At 45.1% G+C, this 19329-nt stretch overlaps 1 protein-coding gene across 5 annotated transcripts in view; it reads left to right on the top strand.

The window, feature by feature from the left end:
- Positions 1-19329, top strand: part of hth (Meis homeobox homothorax) — a 479196-nt gene that overhangs the window by 451467 nt on the left and 8400 nt on the right. For 4 of the 5 annotated variants that reach the window (XM_086904801.1, XM_086904800.1, XM_012490499.3 and 1 more), the window contains one exon: positions 18884-19049. In XM_086904801.1, the coding sequence (XP_086760927.1) occupies positions 18884-19047 (164 nt within the window). In that variant the 3' untranslated portion in view covers positions 19048-19049. The remainder of the gene's footprint in view (positions 1-18883; positions 19050-19329) is intronic. The other variant, XM_086904799.1, reaches the window with a different exon arrangement.

The raw sequence follows: 19329 nt of genomic DNA, 5'->3' as shown, positions 1-19329 counted from the left end.
TCGGACCGATTTCACCGGTGATTTAAGAGGGAAGATATAAATCGACGAGTGTGTGTGTGTGTATATATACATATATATATATATATGTATCCTCTTTTACTTGCTGAAAAGTTTACTTATTCCTTATTCCACGTTTTAATGTTCGTCAAAGCTGGAAAATGTAAAAATAATTCGATATAAATTGAATCGACCTCAATAAAAGCGTGGCTCAAAAATTAACAACATCTCTACTCGAATCCTCCTTAGCTGCTGGTGGCTGCTCCGCCACCATTTAACCTCCATCCATTTCTTAAATCGGTAATATCCGGAATAAACCGAGAGCGTGTTTCGCTAGCAAATCACGACACCAAGGGAAGGGAGGGAGGGAGGGAGGGGGGGGCGATACGTGGAGCGTGGTGGTAATTCCGTGGTGGCGAGAAGGAGAGGAGGGGAGCTAACGAGCCGAAATGTCGCCGCCCGTATCGGGAGTAAAGTGGAAACTCGTGTACGGTTAGATTGTCATCCCGAGTCAATCCTGATCACGGCCACTTCGCAACCCCTTTTCCTTCGCCGTTGTACCACCGTTTCTCTCTCTCTCTCTCTTTCCTAGACAGGGAGAGGAATTCGCCTCTCTTCGAATTGAAATCGATGGCCTTGCGTTTCGCGAGATCTTGCCCTCCGCCCCCCCCCCCCAAACGAACGAACAAACACACTCCCTCCCCCCGTGGTGGAAGCGTTGTCGTCGAAGCGCTTCGTTCGTTCACGAGACGCTCGACGAGGGAGGAGAAAAATTTTCGCGAAACTCGACGTTCTCGAAGAAAACTCGGCCCTCGTTTTTCCGATTCCTCCGGGAATCGGCATCCGGGGGGGGGGGCATCGTTCAACCCTCCTCCGTCCAGGATGCTGGACGATCAGCAGTCCATTAAAGCTTAATAGCCGGAGCATTAGGCCCCTGGGCAGATTTTGCTCGAACGGAAGCGAGATAAATGCGTCTTTCAAATCAAGCTCCCCCGTCGATCGTATCGGCCTTCTTCCTTCGACTTTCGGCCGGCCAGGTGAGAGGTCGGTTCGCGTTTCAAACGGATCGATAATTGTCCTCGTACGTATCCGCGATTCGCGTGTCTGATACTCGCCTCGGGACTCATTAATCATTAAGGATGATGATCTATGTGCCGCGGGATATCAGATTCGTCGAGATCGTTTCTCCCGTTAGCTTTCATTTTCGAGATGTAACTTCGTATGGTATTAATATCTGTTTCTTTTTTTTTTTTTTTTTTGTAATTAATGCGTCTTATATTTATTTTTATAATAAATTATACTTTTTCCTTCCTAATCATTCGGATAAAATTTTCTTCCATGAAACCATTAATTTAAACAAGAATTCAATCTATCTACTAACAATTCCTAAAAAAAAAAAAAAAATAAAAAGAACACTTGTTTCAAGTAACGAGACGATGCAAGCACGAAATCCCATTTTCCTCCTCTTTCTCTCAATCGCTACTCGAACACCGTCATTTCTCGTTCTTCTTTTATCCGGAAATATTACCGGCCCATCTCAGCCCAGAGAAAGAATGCGCCAAGGAGAGGGGAAGAGTAGCTCGTTCGAATTGTATTAGGCGAGGCCGCTAATTCAGAACACGTTCCGCAACAACAACAACAACAACAACAACTCCGAGAGAAAGGATTTTGTCGGGAGAGGATTCTTGTCGCGCCTCCTCGTGTCGAGCTAATGACGCGCGTCGTCCGCCCGATCATCAATCATACTTTCATTACGCAGCTGCTCCGCATTGAATCCGCGTGGCCCGCGGCCCATTCTTATTATTCCCCGACCATATCCATCCTCGTCTCGCGATCGTCGCGTTCTTGCGTCCCGCCGCAATCAGTGATTTCATGCCTCCCTTCTACCCCATTCCAAACAAGGTCCAAGGGGAAGAATAAAATTGAGGATTGCACGATTTTGGCTCGGGTTGATCGAGGATGCATGTACATGGATCGACGAAAGGAAGGAGGGAGAGGAGTGTGTAATGGTAAAGATAGGGTAAAAATGCGTTTGAACGAAGAGAATAGAATTCGTATAAAGTGTGTTTCGATCGATGAAGTGGGTAGGTAGATTTAATAATAATAATGGCGAGTATCGAATCATCTGATCGATTTAACTCGAACGAGAAGATAATTCGTAGGAATCGTATCAATCAGCCACCGCGTATCGCTGTTTAAAACTTGCTCGACCCCACTTCCTATTGCTAAACACGGCAGAAAAAGGCAATTTTCCAGTAGTAACGGGGAACTCCCTTATACTGATTCGGGAGATCCCCAACGCGTGTCTCTCTCTTTGATCGCGAGGAGGGCACGATATAAACCTAATAGAATCCGGATCCGGGGAGACACGGAGGCAGCTTGTACGTCGTAAAACGATGCGTCGTGGCTTTATACTTTATAGTTGGAGCGAGTTGCCCGTGTCTCGTGTATCGTGCCTCGCCATCGAATGGGGAAGGATTTAAAAGGGATCGTGGTTTTACGGCCGAGTATTAGGATAGCGGCGTTAAAACCTCGTACGTATCCCTTTACCGCTCTCGAGACGAGTAGCGTGAGCATTGCTAATTTTACACTGTGTAATTTCGAGCAATTGGCTAAATCGCGATTAACCCACGCTGGGCTGGGTTTAATAAGATTCAATACACCTTCTTTCTTTCCTCTTTTTCTTTTTTCTTCTTCTTTGTATTTCTTTTGTATTTCATTCATTATTTGATTCATATTTCTTTAAAAGAAGAAGAAGCTACGAGATTTTTCAATCGTATCAAATTTGCAAAAAAATTCGATGATCGCATGTATGGATTAAATTTCAAAATTTTTTTTTTTTTTTATTAAATATTTTAAAAGTAGCGAGCATTGGTTCTACACATCTCGTCGCATCGAACACTCGTCCCTGCACCTGTCAAATTTTTGAAACGCCGCGCCCCACCGATAGTTTATTGCGAATGATCGGTGGTGTTTTCACACGTTTCGTTGCCTGGCATTCCAATCAGTAGATTGTGGAGCTTTGATTTTGTAACGGCTCGTAATCGAATTCAATTTACACGCTGGCCATCCGATTTGAAAGTGTAATGTAATATTTTAGAAGGGGAGGGGAGGGAAAGAGGATGTCTCTGTTTTTGAACGACGCAGCAACGCAGAATCGACTAATGGGAATTGGCGGTCGCGTTCCAAAAACACCCGCCCCCTTCCTCGCCTCCCTCCCTCCCGATCATAAAGCTACGTCGAAACGCAGAAATTTCTACATTGTTGCCTACGTACAAATTGGATGGATTCTGAGAAGAGGAGGCGAGCGAAATTGACGGGGGATGCCACTAAACGGCCATGATGCTAAACAGAAGTTACGCCTGCGAGCGAGCTCCCTTAAATGTTCCGTGGAAATCGCGTAAATTTTATCGCGAAAATATTTCATTCTCGAAATTAGTTACTATTTTGCAGATTTTTACGTAGCTGAAACTAACACTAATACAAAAATATAATCATCATTCAAAATTATGCACTTTATATCGCAATAATGATCGATCGTTGTATCGAAATTTCGAATTTCGAGGAAAGAAAAAAAAAAATGTGAGAAGAAATTTTGTTGTTAAAATTTGCTTTAAAAAGATACGAGGATACGATATACCATCTTTTTGCTTCATCCCGATATCGGTTGCCAGATTATGAACGAGTCTATGAATAATCTATATTTTTTTCTTTCCTGAAAAAAAAAAAACGTTCTTCCAAGAATCGTATCTGCCACTTGTCTAGAGTTTGAGATAGGTCAGTGAGACGATTAAGAATTATCTTTTTTTCTTTACACGACGATATCTGTCGAGAGCCGGAAGAACGTATCGAGATAAAGCGTTTCTTAAGCGTTTCTAACGATCCTTCACTCATCGAGCGGAAGTCAGCGTCTATTTTCAGAATTGTTTAAAAAGTTTAAAAATTTTTCCCAATCTCAATTTCAAGATACATTACAAGTGCAATAAATACGTTTTCAAAAATATGTTTCTGCGAAAGTTTACTGCTCTAGGAATTATCTCGCGCTCGTTCTCTTTGCTCGTTGACCCGACGTTCCAACGTTGAACGCACACCACAACGTGGAATCGTCGTCTCCTTTGCGTGCACGCGAAACGACGCAGTAAAAACGTAACAGCAGCCCCGAAGTACCGTAAAGCTGTGACCGTACGGCGCATTTCGTAACGATGCCGCGATAAAAGGAAGCCGGCCAACCTTCCAACTCCTGTTTTCCCTTCGTTGAACAAGCTGTTTCCGATACCGCCAACTCACTCCACGTTTTTCATCGCCTATTCTATTGAAATTCCTAGATCGGAATTCTCAACTGGCTGTGATTATAATCGTGATACCAGGCAGGAGTACCAAGTAGTTGGTAAGAAAGAGAAAATTTTTCTTTCATCCTTCGAAACTTTTCTGCTACGAAGATTATAGAATATCGTTATATCGTTTCTAAACGATTCATTTCAATTTTACGCATTGGTTGAAAGAACAACGGAATATCGGAACGAAATTCTCGGCGATTCGTAGACTTTTTTCCGAGCGTTGTTGCTCCGAATAAGAGAATAAATCCAAAAAAATTCAAAATTTCGAAAGGAATTTTTCTCATTTTTCCCTCCGTTTCCAACCAGGTCGTTCCCTCCAACGCGAATATCGCGAATCGTCTTCCATCGCGTATCCAATAAACACGACTGAAACCCGCGTTCGACTTTACGAGGGGCTTTCGATTTACGCGTACCGAGAAACCGAGACCGCGTAAAAGAGCAAAGGAATTGGCGAGGAGTCGACGACGACTCCGTCCAAGATATCTTAATTGCCGGTTTTGCTTATTATTCGTTCGGTAGCCAGGGGTCAACGTTAGCTACGAGAGTTCAGAGCCATAGATCACGAGGAAAGGTCGGTTTCGTGTCGACTCTACTCCCCGTCTCTTTTCCACCAACCTCTCCAAATTATTCTCTCTCTCTCTCTCTCTTTCTCTCTCTTCCTTTACCACGTTTTCAAAACTTCCTCTTCACGCTCACTTTCACGTAGAAGCTTGGCCTGTCGTTTACGATCGGCTTCGATCGTAGTTTCGTTTTTTCCCCATGCTGTCGGAGATCGACAAACGAACGTCCGTGACCGTCGACTTTAACGGCAATCCCTTCCAGAACCAACTTTCGAGTAGAGTATCCGGCGATTAGTGTTTAATTGGCCGGCTTGTTTTTAATTCGGCCTGGTCGCGTGCGTGAGACGTAATCGCGTTACAACTTGATCCTAATCGGATAGGGTTGGTCGATGCCTGTTGCGCGGAAGATAGATCTTTTTTCTCTTTCATTGTAGACCCTTTAAATCCCGGCTATTTCGATGTGGCGTGAGATCGTTTGATGGATCGATTAAATATCCAGCTGACGTACTCGAACGAACGTTTGTGGATGGAGATATGGATGAATCGATCGAAACGTGTTTCAACTGTATCTCGTGAAAATCGATAACGAATTATTAAAAGTTTCGTTTCGTGTCTCTTCGTGTCCTTTCAATGAAGGACCATTGATTTGTTTGAAAACGAATTGCGATATCACCGATCTTTCGGAACTATTTATTAAAAGCACGTATTTGTATCGTGAAAATTCCACTTGAAACAATCTCTTTAAATTCGAACGTTTTCCGTTCGAAATCCCAAGTGAAGAAAATCGGTCCAAAAAAAAAAAAAAATCCATCAACCCTAAATCAAACGAAACGATCGAGGATCAAAAGATTTCCTCCTTCTTCCTCCTATATCCCCGTCCCTTTCGCGAGATATCCCCCTCCCTTTACGAATCACCTCGCGGTCCATTCGTTACGCGCTCGCTGAGAGGTCTCGGTTGATAACGGCGCCCCCTCCCCCTACGGATAGTTGCAAAACGCTATCCGACCCGCTCCACGGAAAGGGAGAAAGTGGAAAGGTCCCTGTAAGCTCGGGGTCCAGTTTAGTCGTAGCTTTATGGTATATCCACTCGATCTCACTTGGTCCACATCCATCCCTTTTGCCCTGACCTCCCCACAACCTCCCCTGGGTGGGTCTCCAGCCACATCCGATTCCCCTTTTCTCCTCCGGCTCGTTCTTCCCGTTCTTCGGCCTATCCTCCTCCCCCACCCCTCGTCTCCCCCCTTCCTCCTGCGTCGTCCCTTGCGCGCTGACCATCAATCAAGCTTGTCAATTTGTAATGGCGATTCTCTGTGTCCATCTCGGGAGAGCGGTCCAGACACCCCAGCCCACGCTCTCTTCCCTTCTTCCGTCGTCTCGTCCCCTTCCTCCTCCACCCCTCCGCCCGGCGCGGTTCGATCTCCGCGCCACTCTATATCTGGCCAACTCGTCGAGGAGGAGGAGAACGAGGATGGGGGATGGTGAAGGAGATTCCTCTCCATCTCTCTCTCTCTCCTTCCATCCGCTTCTTCCATCCATCCATCCCTATCCTTCTCCCTTCCGCTCTCTCGTTTCCTCCCCGACGGTGGCTGGACACCACCAACCCGGTGGTAAACGTTCCACTGATGGGATATCGGTAGATGGAGAAAAAGAGAAAGAGCCTCCCTTCCTCCTCCTCCTCCTCCTCCTCCTCCCCTCGTCGTCGAGCGTTTCCACCGTACTCTCCCTCCTCCCTGCTCGCCTCGTGGTCCACCTCGTGGCGCGCTAAATAAAATGGATGTCCTGGGGTCGGGAATCGGGAGAAATTGCGAACACCCCGTACGTCACCCACACCCTCCTCATTCTCCTCCTCCTCCTCCTCCTCTCCCTGGGAACGTCATCGAGAGCGCCGACGTCGACTACTACGGCGTCGACTTCACTTTGGATTTGAATCGCGAGAGAGAGATAGGGGGGGGGGGGGATTAAAAAAGGGGGCTTGTCGAGAGTTTTGTGTTTGAGAGAGTAAGTTTCTGTTTGCTTTGTTTTCTCCCCCGTGAATGGGGGCGCGATTTAGAGAGATCGCGGTCAATTCGAGATGGTTTTATTTCCTCGGCTGGTAATCATAAGGGGGGTTAGGGCTGTTCTCCATTTTTGTTTTGTTTTAGGAGATTATTGGATATATATATATGTGTGTGTGTGTGTGTATATACGCATTTTCAATGGAATCTACGAGCATGATCCTCCCCTTCGAGTTTGAAAGCTGTTGAACGTCTTGCGAGCAAATTTACGATCGAAATAAAATCTATAACGAGCTATCGATGATCCCTCCGTTGGTAATTTGCAAAAATTGCATAAATCTTGAAATTCACTCGGTGAAGAATTCTCTTCTTCCCTAGCAGAGAATATTCCGACAAATTGCTATTTCTTCGTTGCACCCTTCATCGTGTCGCGTAACATATTCTTTGACGAATAAGTGGCCATATTTCATTCCGTTCTAGCCTTCTATGCGGAGAACAATCTTGGGGACAATTGGAAGGAAGAGAGACAGGGATGATTCTCCTCCTCTCTGGATAGCCTTCTCGGCTATATAAGATTTCTTCTTTTTTTTTTTTTTTTTTCTTCTCCTTTTTTTCTCTCTGCGTTTCGTGTCACGTAGACGTGATATAGAGTTACTTAGAGAGCCGATCCCTCGCACATTACGGCCCCAATGTTTGAAAGGTGGCGTGGATACGGCTTCTTATACGACATAGATCATACGTTAATTGAAATGGGGTGCAGGGGCGCCAGTCGTCGAATACAAACGACCGACTTATAGAAATGTTATTATTTGCTCGGGGATCGAGCGGAACTGGGACACGGCCGGCTTACTCGCGGGAAATTGCACTCGGCTGTATTAAAGTCTCGATCGACTAGCGCGATTTTCAGTGGTTAGAACGTAATATCGAGCCGACGGGGGTTAACCGGTCACGAAGGGTTATTCGACGGTCCAAGAATTCGGTTGCAAATTCTCTTTTTTTCTCTCTTTCGCGCACAATCGTTTCTTATATGTCTGTCTATCGAAAAATCGATATCCCTTTCATTTCTCGATAAAGAAGGAGAGATAAAGAAAGAGAAGGCGATACTTCTTTCTCCTCAACGATTCTCCAAGATAATCGTCCTTTTATTCTCTTTTTCCAACTCAATATCGAAACATCCCGATCACCATAAATCATCGATCAAGATTCAGAATCGCCGTCCTCCCCCCATCGACGCAACGCGACTAATTTCCTCCCGGCGAAATCCGTTTCCATGTAAACGAGCCAAGAGGTCCATTTCGTTACCGGTTACGTATGTACGTGTACCATAAACCGACCCGTTGGGGTGGCTCCTCGAGCACGGAAATGAAGTCTTGGACGGTCACGATCGCTATGAAAAGATAAGGTCCGAGTTCTCTCTGGGTTCTAGCTGGACACCGCCCACCCTTCGTCCATCCCCCTTTCCATTCGCCTCCACCCTCCTCCTCTCCCCCTCTTTCTCGTCTCCTCCAACTAGATTTTTCATGCCGTGGATCGCGTCCGGTGTATCAAACCCCTCCTTCCCCTGCTCTCCGTCCAGCGGACTACCACCGCGTATCACGGGAGGGGTGGACCTATCTTATCGGCGTGGCCATAATAGCCTGTTCTATCTCATCTCGAGTCTCGTTGACCGTTTACCCTCTAGACCACTTTCGCCATCAAGCCTCCATCCGCGGTAATGGCGAGCATGGAAGAAACCTGGCTCGCTTCGACAGACAGGGGGAGGGGGTTGAAGGGGAGGAGGAGGAGGAGGAGGAATGATATCGTGGAAACGCATCGACGCCCGTTCCGAGCCGGCTGTTAAGTCGGCTCCTATCGCGCCCTATCGGGGTGGCTTTTCGATACCGACTCGTCATGAAGGGTTTTTTCTCCCCTCTTCTTCTTCTTCTTTTTCTTCTTTTTTCCCCTTGATTCATTCAGAGTTTGAGTTTCGTTGAAGGACGTTTGTTATCGTTGTTCGTTCTTCCTATGTGAAAAGGAATTTCTTCTGGATGGAAAATAAATCTCTTGACTCGACTCGCTCGTCATCATTCGAGAATTCATCAGAATTTATCCCGTAAGAAGAGTTTTGTAAAAATTAACTTAAAAATTAACTGAAAACTTGTTATCCCGAATTATTCCGAAATTTCAAGCAACGTCATTAACTCGAATTTCGAAAATTCCTTAAAAATGTTCTGCAAATGTATTATTACTTTCTATTCTAATCGTTCAATTCAACGTTAACAACGTTGGGTCAGAGAGAATGGTGCAAGAAAATTCGATGCAAAGACTTTTGAGCCACCTACTCGAGAGTATTGCTTACAATTAATCAAAGAGCGAAACGAATGCGAGTATAATAAAGGGTATCACGGGGCAAGAAAGTCGAACGTCGAACCCAAAGTTCACTCGTGGCGTAGTTATTTCTACGACATTTAAACGACCAGCCAGCCACCGTTCGGCTTTATTTATGCCCGTCGTAAGGAGAGATACTTCCGACGTTTGTGGCTCTCATAACCTCCCTTTATTGACACTGTTAAGAATGCTCTGTGTAATACAGAGCGGATGCCCCCTGACCAAGACTGTTGCATCCGCTCGCCTCGTTAAAATCCACCTTTTGCGCGCATTATTATTTCAATGCTCGTACCGACTCGGCTCGCACGCTCGATGGAATTGGAAAGGAAATCGCGACGACGCTTGATTCTCCAGACGCGTTGATTAATTGACCAAGGTGGCGAGTGATGCTTCTTTCTCTTTGCTGACGTCCACTTTGATTCCCCACGGGACACGTAATAAATATTCAGAGGGGGATGCGATGCCTTCGATCGACGTTAAAAGCTGGTTTTCGAGGGAGCTTTCGATCATTCGTGGAATTCTATATCTCGAGTTAAATATACCTTAAAGATGTAATAAAGATTATCATCGAATTTTTTGAAGAAGCTTCATTCGATTTTTCTTTCTTTCCTTTTTTTTTTTATATTCATTTTCAAGATTATTTTAATTCTTCTATGTATACAATTTTATTGGACTACAAATTATGAGAAATAAATATTTTTGTCAATAATAATGAAAGTAATCAACAAACAAATGAGATATGATTCGACGATCGATGCTGATCAAAGTTTGTTTTTTTCTTAACGTTCCAACGAGTAAAACTAACGCGCCGTCTCAAACGTCTTCCCTAAGCGCTCTTTAACTTCACTTTCCGCATAAACCGTTTCCCATAAACATAAAACAACGTTCTACCACCCTAAGTATCCCTTAAAAACACTCTCAAAATCCAACCTAACCGATCCCTAACCTTCCAACAATTTTCCATCCCCCGATCCTCGACGTTTCCCATCCGTCGTTTGATCTCGACACGAGAGTTGTCGAAAAATTGGCACGAAACAATCGTCTAATCCCGATTTCGAATTCGAGGCCAGGAGGATTCGTTTCGATCGTCGTGCACATGTCGACCCGCACAATCCCCCGGAGAGAGCGGCAAAACAGCGAACGTCAGGTTTAGGTCCTTGGTCCTCCTTAATTATCATAATTTATAGCCAATCGGTTAATTAAAATATCTAAATACCGTATAAGATCCGATAATATATATCCGTGGCAGTCTTGGTTGTCCTACCCGCCCTCGTCTCGTCTCGTCTCCTCTCCTCTCGTTTCGTACCTTATAAATATTAAATGTTTTATGGACCTGGCAATACTCGTCCCCTCCCACCCTCTCTCTCTCTCTCTCTCTCTCTCGACCGATGCTTGGCCGTTCGTTCCATCATTAATTATTTATCGCGTCAACCGAGGAGGAGCCAGTCAGCCGCGAGCGCCTCTTCGGGTTTTATCGAATCGCCGCGAAGGATTTCAGCTGATCTCTCCCGATCCGTCGATAGAAATTTATGTGGAGTCTCTGGTTGAGGGTGGAGAGAGAAAGAGAGAAAGAGAGAGAGAGGGAGGGAGGGAGGGAGGGGTGAGAAGGTTGGAGGAGGGTTGAAGAAGGGAAAGGAGGAAAAGGAAAAAAGGAGGAAAGGAGGATGGAGGTTGAAGAACTGGGTTAAAATATGCCAACGCTCGAGTCTTGAGGGGGAGGGGGGTAAATTAATTTCGGCTTGTCACGGGGAGGACATCCATAAATGCAGTAGCTTCTTTGATACCGCGTATACGTCGTTTATACGCTCTCTTTGTTGTTTCTGTATCTCGCTCGCTCGCTCGTTTGGAGATTGTTCTGCAACTTGCACAAGGGAAAAAATCTGCCTTGTAACGCTGGTTGCTTGTGCATTTAAGTAAATAAGTACTTCGTTGCTCCCGGCGAATCGATATCGCTTTCGTCGATTAGACGTCGGATATTCTTGCGTGAAGTTGTTAAATGTAAACGAAAAAAAAAAAAAAAAAATGATGGAATTATTGATATACTTGATATATTATTGATATATCAATAAATGTAAATAGTTATACTAGTTCAATTTGTCTGTTCAATCTTATGTACGTTCAAATTCAATATTCTTTCAAAATTTTTTATCACAAAGATCAATAATATCGTTAATCGATCTATCTATTCTTCCTTTTTTCCCCTTAAATTTTTAAAAGAGCTTTCGAGAACTTTCATTAATCGTTCGATTTTCACCGCTATTTCGAATCGAGGAGCAATTTCGAAAGGCAGCTCGATGGATTTCCCCGTTTCCCCCATTAGATTTTCCTCGAGATTCGATCACCATCGGCCGCATCTTCGATGCAACGGAGCAACCCTCGAGTCGACGTCCACGATATCCTCGAGCGTAGAAAAGTACCGAAACAGTTGGGCGGGGGTGCACGTTAGGAAAGGGAAGTTGCTTGCTGGAGACAGCGGAAGAAAAATAGCGGAAGTCATCGACCTCCAAGGGGCTATATATCAGAGGGTCGCGGAGGATCGTGTGCGTCCTTGTTTGTGTGCGCCTGTTTCCACTCCTCTCGCGTGTACACGTGGAGACGTTCGTACGACGAGGAGAGAACGAGCGGTGAAGTTAAAATCGACGAAGAGAGGGGGAGGAGGAACACGAAATCGAAGCGAAATGCGAGAAGCGGGGAGAGGGTGGAAGGAGGATGAATGGAGGAGAATCTAGGATAGTGGTGCAAACGTTTCATCATCCGTACGAAGGATCACGATGACCCAAAGTTCACCGTTGTTCTCCCCGGATTCCGGTCCCCCGGATTTATCTTAAATGAGACTCCCTCGAGGCTTAACTCGGCTTGGCAAGGCGACCGCCTTGTACTCGCGCTGGGGTATATTTCTGATTGATTAAATTCCTGCAATTACGCCGTGTCGTATATCACACCCCGGAGAGGTTGTTTCAAGTCCTGCCGGGAAGGCAGGATGGTCTCGCCTTTGCAAGGGTATATTCGTTGGAGATAGTTGTGCCTTCGAATCGAGAGAGGTGATGTTAATCCTTAAATCAATATCTAAGATATTACAATATATTTAGACAGTTACTTTTGAATTTAAGTCGATAATAAATGTTTTTAATACCACTTTTGAATACCAATTTTTGCATTTTTTCCTTTCCAAAGTTATCCTATGAATAAATATTAACACTGTACGTATAACGAAATATTTTAAGCTTGAGATATTGCATAGAAAAATCTTGATCGGATACACACGATCTTACATTTCCCTTCTTCCCATACTTACTTTACTTTCCACTTGCAGTACAGTGACCATCTACACCTGCCAAAACCATCGTAAATTAGTTATAAGAAATGCAAGGATGCAAAGGACGGGTGGACCGTGACGATGCCAACCGGTTTCCGGAATCGTTTCCATTAGCCGTTTTAATCATACCATTTACGGATTCGTAGCGCGGACCGACAATGGCGCGGAGCGAGTCGATTCGGTAGAAATTCATTGTGGAATCGTCACGATACACACCGGCCTCCGTGACACCGATATTATTCTCTCCTCGGCCGACGACGTTATCTTCGATCGCCGTCGAAACGAACAATGCTAGGAAACCGGCAGACGACGCGGCGAGAGAAAAACAGAGAACGCGAAAGTAACGAGAGAGAGAGAGAGAGAAAGAGAAAATAACGCGGAGGAGAAAGAATGTTAAAGAGAAAAGAGAGAGAGAGAGAGAGAGAGAGTGGAAGAGAGCAGGCAGCAGGCGGATGAGTTATTAGATCCGGCGTATCCGGCGTATTGCGTCGCGGATGACCAATAGTTTCATCGAGGGATTGTTGAAGGTTCCGGGCCACATTTCCGGTTTCCGCTCGACGAATCACCCTTCTTCCCCCCCTCCTCTTCTTCTTACTCGACTCTCGGAATTTGCTTGGCCGTGAACGTACGGCCAAGGCTAGAACGCCAAGGGATCAAGCACAGCTCCCCCTGCTACCCACCAACCGTGACGATTCTCCTCGTCACGCTCTTCCTCGTTTCATCCCTCGAGGGTAACACGATCGTAGTTAGATCTTCCTCCTCCTAGACTCCCCCGTTACTCTCTAGTTTCGAATTCGTTTCGAATTCGTTTCTTCAAACGAGTTCCAATCCAAAGTTACGATACATAAAGTTCTCGTACTTCGTTCTTAACCCTTTCGCTACGGATGACTTTTCCGCTGAACGGAAATCATTACTTCGACGTTGTTTATTGCAAAAAAAATTGATGGTGAAAACAAAATATCGATACTATATTTCCAAAGAAAGATACTCGAATGTGCAATAACTCCAATCGTTATATCGTCATACCTCAGTGGCATCTTGTGCGGACTGACTATAGTCGCCCGTAGTAGCGAAAGGATTAATTATCGAATAATCGCTCTTACTGTAATCCTAGAAAGGACTCTAGAAATTCTCATATCGTATATATATATATATACATATAGCATTCCCAGAGCAGTCGAGAGGACCACCATTCACGGTCCTTGGCCCTAATTAAGTCGTCAATTCCAGCAGCGGGGAAGCGCCGGAAGTAGCGCAAGACGCAGGTCCAACTTTACGGGCTGCTTTAAATCTTGGCGGTAAACTTCGTTACAACGGTCGGCCACGAACTTCTCCCGAGAACTGATGCTCGTTACTTGGACCGCTCATATTTATCACCGGCTCTCTCTCCTCCACGCTGGTGTCCCTTCTTCCGCGGTTTTCGCACCGGCGAGAGGGCCTTCCGGCCAACTATGGTTTCTCTCTGCGGAGGGCTCGAAACTCACCGTCGTGTCGCGTGGAACTAAGTTCGGAAGCTCGGTTTCGTTCACCCCTTTACCTCTCCCGCAAGGATTCCACGCTCGTCTACGTTTGCACCCCCTAGAGGTCTCTCTAGGCCTTCGACCTCTTACCACGGTTCCGGATCTACGTCTACGGAAACGCCATCCAACCGGTGGGCCGCGACCATAAGTTACTAATGTTGTTCCCGTGTTGGAGGGGCGAGAGCAAGAGCCGCCTCCCCGCGCCCCCGCAAACGGATTTCGAAGTTTTACCTCGTTTCCGTGGGGATTATCTTGCCGAGGTATAATAGATACGCTTTAGCGGCTGCTCCAACGTGTCTTTCCGTGTTTCGCGGTTTGCTCGAGCCGGCTGATCAGGCAAGGGAGGAGACAAGTTTCGTAACGGGGGGACGAACGATGGGATCGCGTAAGGTTGCACGCGTTTTTCCACCATCGACGGGGTACGTGATGGATTCTAGAAAATTAAATAAGGGATTACGGAGAAGATGTGATGAAATTGATAAAGATTAGCAAAAAAGTTGTTGGAATAAATATAAATTTATCGCGGTATTATTCACGATCATGTGAAAGTATATATGTTCAATTATATCAGATTATCATTATGTACTTGTAGAAATTTGAATTTGGATAAAATTATTAGTGTTCCTGTTATGTTTCTTACTTAACGTTAATGCATAGATAAGGCAAAATTGCCGCGATTTTTTTTCAATTTCGTCGAATTTCATCGGCCCGAGATACGTATGGATGGAGGACCGTCTCATAAATTCCGTCAGTCGTTTCTGCATCCGCAGTGGCTCGCATAATTTATCATCGATGCACAGTTTAACGCGTCCTTACTAATCAATTCGCTGGCTATTTATTACGCGATCGGCCAATTTGTAATCGTCGCTAATTCGCCCATTATTCGATTCTATAAATCGTTTGTACGTCAAGGAAACGGAGGCTATTGACACTTCCCTCCTCCTCCCATATTTATCCAACGAGAAGAACTTCTTAAACTCGGGAAAAAAAATGACTCGAAACTGTTATTTTTACTTGATTCGACTCGAAGTTAAGAAACGGGACGCAATTTCACACAATTTGGGGTCCGAGATTCAAATTTCTCTTCCGGATCGCGTTGACCCCTTAAACGACACCTCGAAGTTGCTCCCTGGCGCATCCTCGACATACTTTCTCGCCAGTTGCCGTGTCTGCAATTAACCTCCTCCTCCTCCTCCTTCTCCAAAATGAATGGCCGGCCACCACGGTATTGCACTCGTAGCTTCGTCTTAAACCTCCTCGAGGAGGGTCGCATCAGGAACAAGTTCACGGATTTACGCGTCTCACCAACACGTTACATCCAATTCTCCTTCTTACCTTTCATCGCTAAACTTCGATTAAACGTTAATCTCGACCGTGTAGGAAAAGTGTTGGTTGCAATCGTGACGGAGGGTTAATTGTGTGAAGTGGTATCACGAGACTCAAAGACACAGGTAAGAAGCGCTGCTATTAAGGCTATAAGAGATCATATCTCACGATGGTTCGTCTTCGTTTATTAAAGCGGAGAGGAGAGATCCTCTCTTTGTTCCTTTCTCTCTCTCTCTCTCTCTCTCTTTCGAGTTTTTTTGCAAATCGAAGGTCCAGTCTGGATAAGAATCTGACGATCCAGGAGATATCATCGATCCTTTTGTTCTTGCCTCGATAGCGGTCGATAGCCCAGTGAGAGAGAGAGAGAGACGATGTATAGGTTTAATCGTTGCGACGTATGGACGATGGGCTGGTGAGTTGTAGGATGGCTCGTGAATTCGAACGATTGTGGATACAGGTGGATGCAGATGAGATATCGTGATTGTCCTTCGCTGGATCGTGTACGTTTGTTTGTCCATTTGTATTTTTGCAAATTTCTCCCTTTTCTTTCTATTAATTGCAATCACGATTGATTAGAAATTTCACTTTTTTCTTTTTTTTTTTTTTTTACATTTTGACATCCTCGAATTCAAATTTTCTTTCGTCCCATTGATCCTCTTGTAATTTTCAACAATACATTCAACAGTTAGATTCTTTTTCCATTCACAATTTTATTATTAATAAAATCGAATCGATACAATTATCCGATCGTATCGTGCATTACATTGAAATCCTCTCGCAGAGAAAAACACATCTCATAACGGAATATTAGAGTTCACCTCTCGTATGAAGTCATTATCGACTATCTTTACAAGACCACGACTACCAATCTCCTCGATCATAACCATCCACCGAGGAACACGAGTACACCGATCGTTTTACAGCCTCTTACAGCCTCATCCGCGCCAAGAAGACAACGAGAATCGCGACGAAGCTATATATATATATACGATATTATCCATCGTCCAAGGATGGAAGACGAGATCCACAAGAAAATAATTCGTTGAAAAGAATCCCGCTTTCCGCCAATCAACGGGAGCTTGGAACGATTATCGCGGGGGGGGTTACCACGAAACGATTCCTCCGTGTATCTTTCACGAGCCGCGCGGAATGCGGCCTCTCTAGCCGTTATAGCCGTCCAGATATCCCACTAACGAGGGACGCGCGCTTGTAGTGTGATTAAACCGCGCTATAACGCAGCGGGACGCCCGTCGCTCGGCCGGCCACAATACGGGAAATTAAGGAATCGGCCACGCGGGAGGCGTTCGAAGGAAACGCGAGGGATGCGCGTGGACCGAGCTCTCTCAAATTGGCGCGTCGTTACAACCGAATCTACCGTTCGATTATTCTCTCGCGAGAGAAGAAGAAGCGCGGAACAAGTATCTGGTAAATGGATATGTGCTTGTACTTCTCGTTGAGATTTTCCTTCTTTTCCCCGTTCGTGAAGATTTTCATCGCGAATGAAGTTATACTTTGCGCGTGAACGTTGCGTGGATGAAGTTTCTTTTTGAAATTCTTGTCGATCGTTCAACGTGTTCTTACTTCTCGTTTTTGCACTCGCGTGCCAGAAAACACACGATGAAATAAAGAAACGGAGGCGGAATCGCGGTTGCGATCGCTTAAAAATTATTTGCATACCTATGTCGGTGGCCTCCCCCCTCCCTCGTCAATTCCTTGAGTTCTTTCGGGGGGAGGGTAGAACGAACGAATCCCGCGGGGAGGTATGGAATTCGCGGGAGAAAAACACGCGTCCGAGGAAACGGAAGAGCCTGATGGGACGGATGAAGAGTGGGGGATGGCAGAAGAAACATTCGCAATAATTGTGATTTACGATAGGGTTGAGAACGAAGCAAACCTCGTCGAGGCACTCGCGTTGTGTAGAACTCGCTGCTCGTCGAATGGAACGGCGATAAACATCGCATTCTGATTAATTATCTAATTAATTTATTCTTATTATCAAGTTTCGAAAACTTAATAATAAAAAGAAAAAAAAGATACTCGAGCGAGTTAAATCGTACCTAATTTTGGAATACATTTAATTTTAATTTCATTCCTCCCATCGAATCTAATTTAAATCTAAAATTTCAAGTGTTGAGTAGTCAACCGTTTTTATCTCTTGTAATCACGATTTTATATATTTTTTCCTCTTTTCTTTTAAATTCCAATCACTCGAATCTACAATATCTCCGATGGAAGAAACAATTTCTCGCGAAATAAATCACGGGATATTTGAAATTACTTTCTCGCACATCCATCCATCCATATTATCGCAATCTCTAGCACCTCGTCCATACACACCGCCGCCATTTATCAACACAGAGAGTGAACAATTACCCGCATTCTCAGAAGTATTTTTTTTTTTTTTTTTTTAGAAAACTCGATGCAACATCACCGATCCGTTAAAAGGTGTTTCACGAGCAATAAATAACCGTGCACGCATATCGAGAAATAAGCTCTAGATTCGGCGTAAGAAAGGATTAGAAGAGTAGTGTTTGGCAATGGCCAAGATTTAGAGATGACTCTCCTCTCTCTCTCTCTCTCTCTCTCTCTCGTGTTTCTCGTTCTTCTCGTATTGGTGCCCGAGGGTAGGACGCAATCAGTGGCCTTGATTTATCGCGGCAATATACATTAAGATACCGACATTAAAACTAGGGGAGCCTCCCGTGGATTCCTGGCTCCATTACCGCTTACGAAAAGAGAGAGGAGCTTGTCGTCGCCCGAAACGGTTTAGTCTATGCTGACGCACGAAGATTGAATCCCGGTTTCCCCTTCCCCCTCCTGAACGAATCGTTGGCGTCGCGCGTGCTTCCGTCCGTTTCCAGATATTAGAGGCCCTGCAGAATGAATTCTCGTTCGCAGACAGGATGAATTCTATCGATCAAGGTGACATGAACGCGTCCGCGATATAGTCGATATCGATACGAGCAATTTTATCATTTCGCCTTTTTGAAATATCGATCGATCTCGACTATTCGCCATTTAACACAGCTCGTTGGATCCTACTTTTTAAACGAAGATCGCGGAAGAGACGTTGAAATCGCGTTATCGTACTTTTGAAATTTAATTCTATCTATTTTGAACTCGCCTCACAATCTCATTAAAATCAGAAAAACGGACTCACTCGCGTGTATCCACCTTCCAAACAATAACAAACATCTCGGCCAGAAATTTAATAATTATATTCATAAATAGAAGCCGAGAAATATACATTTACAATAATCTTCTCTCGACTGTCCATCCCTATCTCTTCCAGAAACAACAACAGACTTCGAATCACGTCTCTTCGCGCGATCTTCGTTTCGAAACATCGTTCGATTTCATCCAAGAGGCGAGCGAGTCGAACCGTGTTACTCGAAGGGAGCCGACGAGCTTTTCCAACACCAGCCCGCCGATTACAGGACAGCGATCTAACCGTAGTAACGTGTAGTGTTTCCGCCATTGTCCGCAGGTCCTAGCGGGGCGTACAGTCCCGACCCGACGATGGGCTACATGATGGACGGACAGGCGGCGAGCATGATGCACCGGCCGCCCGGTGATCCCACCTTCCACAATCAGTACCATTACCCGGAGTACTATGGACATCACTTATAAAGGTACGTGGGAAAAGTAGCTCTCCCTTGCACGAGGCTTCACGTACGTGGGGTTTGATTTGATAATCGTGTCGGTGACGGGCGACGATGACGATGGAAAGATTGATGGCCGGAAACGAAGATCGAACGGCTGGTTAAATTGGTGAACGTTGATGAAAATACGGGTTTAGGGGGTGTCGAGCCGAGTTCGTGAAACGTTCGCTTCTCTGGAATTATCACGAATTATCCTTGAACTTTGTTATTGTTCCGTCCCGTTATTATTCTTGGATCCATTTCGATCGAT

Source organism: Apis florea, unplaced genomic scaffold (genome assembly GCF_048593485.1).
Source record: "Apis florea isolate Af1SG1 unplaced genomic scaffold, ASM4859348v1 contig_2350_pilon, whole genome shotgun sequence".
NCBI classification, from domain to species: domain Eukaryota; kingdom Metazoa; phylum Arthropoda; class Insecta; order Hymenoptera; family Apidae; genus Apis; species Apis florea.
The sequence above is the reverse complement of the archived record's forward strand: the minus strand, read 5'-3'. Positions and strand labels throughout refer to the sequence as shown.